Raw genomic sequence first — 2351 nt, 5'->3', positions numbered from 1 at the left:
CGATTCGAGGGAGCCACTCTTTTTGTGTAAACAACTCGTACACCTTAAATTTGCGATGACAACATTGTAAATCGTTAAGATAATGAAAATGCTAGAGTTTCCAGCGCAAGGTCAGATCCATCCAAATTAAGAGAATGATGTAGTAGGAGAGATCGATAAGCGCAACATCCTTTGATGGCGAAGGATATGAAAAAGAGAGTTGAGTCGAGTCGATGGAGAAAGTAGCTTTGTTATTGTAACCCATCCCTCGCAAACACACTAATAAAAATGACGAAACACAGCGAGCTGGGGCTATGCTAGGCTGCTGATGTGTAGCAATAGTGTTGGAGCAGCCTATTAGCCTCCCTGGCCCCACTTAGATACGCCCCATGCGTCGTAGAGTAGTGCGTCCGGTGCGTCGCCTCCCCGGCGAACAGTATCTGTAGAGGGGGAGGGGGAGAGGGAGGAGGAGGACTAGCGCCCCTGTCCTCCTTCTCTTTCGGGTCCCCGCACAGACGTGGCAGCGGCTCTGCCATCAGATCCAGATCGGCCCCGCTCGATCCCACAGCCACGTAGCTGTAGGATCCCAGGAACAAGGGGTCCCTTCCCCACCCGCTTCGCTTCACCCTCGCGATCCTCGGGGGCGACGATGCCGCTCCTCTCTCGTTGCATCGCCGATCGACCTTGTCGCCGCCGCCGCACGTGACATCCGCCGGAAGGAAGGCATCGAGCGTGGCGTGGACCCCACGGATGATCTCCTCGTCCAACAGCGCCTCCAGATCCAGGGCCTCCCTCCCCGCGAACCACGCCAGCAGCACACGCGAGCCGCGGTAGATAGGGCAGATGGACGCCGTCCTCCTCATCCACCGCGGTATCCCCGCCACGCGCCTTCTCCCCTCCCTTTCCTCGTGGGCGAACGCTATCTGGAGGAACGGGAATCCTCCACCCCCATCGTCGCCCTCGATCTCCATGAATAGCTTATCCACCACGCCGAACCCCAGCCGCTCAATGGCCTCCTGCTTGAACGCGGGGAGCGGCGGTGAGAACTTCACGCCGCTCGTATCCCCGCCTCCCTTCCCTAGTCCGGCCTTGAGCACCCCCAGCGAGACCGTGACGATCACATGGTCCGCCGCCATGGCCGAGTGCTCCCCCTCGAAGTGAAGTCTCACCGGCTGGCCATCCCCATCGCCGTCCGAGCACCACTCGATGCGCCGGAGACGCCGACCGAGGCGGATCATGCCCGGGGGAAGGGCCGACGCGAGGTGTTCGACGATCTGCGAGTACCCTTTGGCTATGGTGATCTGGTCCCCGGGATAGTCTCTGTACTCGCTCTCTGCGGCCAAGTCGAGTTCATTGAGGTCGTCGGCCGAGGTGCATGTCCGTTCCATGAACTCGTGCATCGCGAACACGCACTCCTCAAGCTCCTCCAGGCTCCACTCGCCGCAGCCGCTGCTCCCGCCGCGAGAGGAGCGGTACTCTTGGAGGCCGTGGCGTAGGAACGGCCCGACACCGGGTCTCTTTGGGTCCACGGTGGCGTCGCCCGCCCTCGCGGAGTCCATAAGTCGGCGGTAGAGGGAGGTGACGGGATCGACGACGGCGTAGGGGTCAACGAGGGCTCCACCCTCCGCGACGGTGAGGGGATCCGAGGGGAAGCCGTCCATGCGCTCCCAGGGTTCACGGTCACCGGCAAGGGCAGCGATGTCGTGGGCGATGGCGTGGATTGGACTACCTCCGATGCCGTGGATCCAGGTGGCACCCATCTCGACGCGGTCACCAGCGAACACGGAGGTGAGGATGCGGCCGCCGAGGCGGTGGCCGGCCTCCACGACGCACAGGTCGAAGAGGTCACCGGAGGCGGCGGCGGCGTGAAGGCGGTGGGCGGCGGTGAGGCCCGCCATCCCCGCCCCGACAATCACGATGCGGGGCTTCTTCATCACCATCCTCCCTCGTCGGTAAACAAAGGGGTGTGTAGCAAGGTTAACAAGGAGGCAGGCGTGACAGAGAAGCGGCCGAGCATATAACTTTAGGCCATAACAAAAATGGACCAGAATGCAAGGCAACATCAAGTCCGCGAGAGAGAGAGAGAGAGAGAGAGAGAGAGAGAGAGAGGGATCAAATAATTTAGGGGGAATCGAATGGGACGAGGCTCTCCTTTTCTATAGCGAGGTTTTTCTGTGGACTGCGGGTGGCAAGGGGATAAAAGAATACGGCACTAGTCCAAGCAGACGTGAACTCTTTCTAATGGTGCCTCACAAAACCAACCCGTAGTCACAAAACCAACCCGGGTGTCTTTTGTTGGGAAAATACGACAAAGAATAAGATAAAAATATTATAAAAATAAATAATAAATATAAAATTAAGAATACTTTAGA

At 58.8% G+C, this 2351-nt stretch overlaps 1 protein-coding gene across 1 annotated transcript; it reads right to left on the bottom strand.

The window, feature by feature from the left end:
- Positions 1 to 213: 213 nt before the first annotated feature.
- On the bottom strand, positions 214 to 2133 carry LOC135610071 (polyamine oxidase 1-like). The gene has a single exon (XM_065104058.1). The coding sequence runs from the start codon at positions 2040 to 2042 to the stop codon at positions 297 to 299; it is 1746 nt and encodes a 581-aa protein (XP_064960130.1). The 5' UTR covers positions 2043 to 2133; the 3' UTR covers positions 214 to 296.
- Between the last annotated feature and the right edge of the window lie 218 nt (positions 2134 to 2351).

This window comes from Musa acuminata, chromosome BXJ2-4, assembly GCF_036884655.1.
Source record: "Musa acuminata AAA Group cultivar baxijiao chromosome BXJ2-4, Cavendish_Baxijiao_AAA, whole genome shotgun sequence".
NCBI classification, from domain to species: Eukaryota; Viridiplantae; Streptophyta; class Magnoliopsida; order Zingiberales; family Musaceae; genus Musa; species Musa acuminata.
The sequence above is the reverse complement of the archived record's forward strand: the minus strand, read 5'-3'. Positions and strand labels throughout refer to the sequence as shown.

Coding starts and splice junctions, on each gene's coding strand:
- LOC135610071 (XM_065104058.1), bottom strand. CDS start 2,042: ATGTTGCCTTGCATTCTGGTCCATTTTTGTTATGGCCTAAAGTTATAT.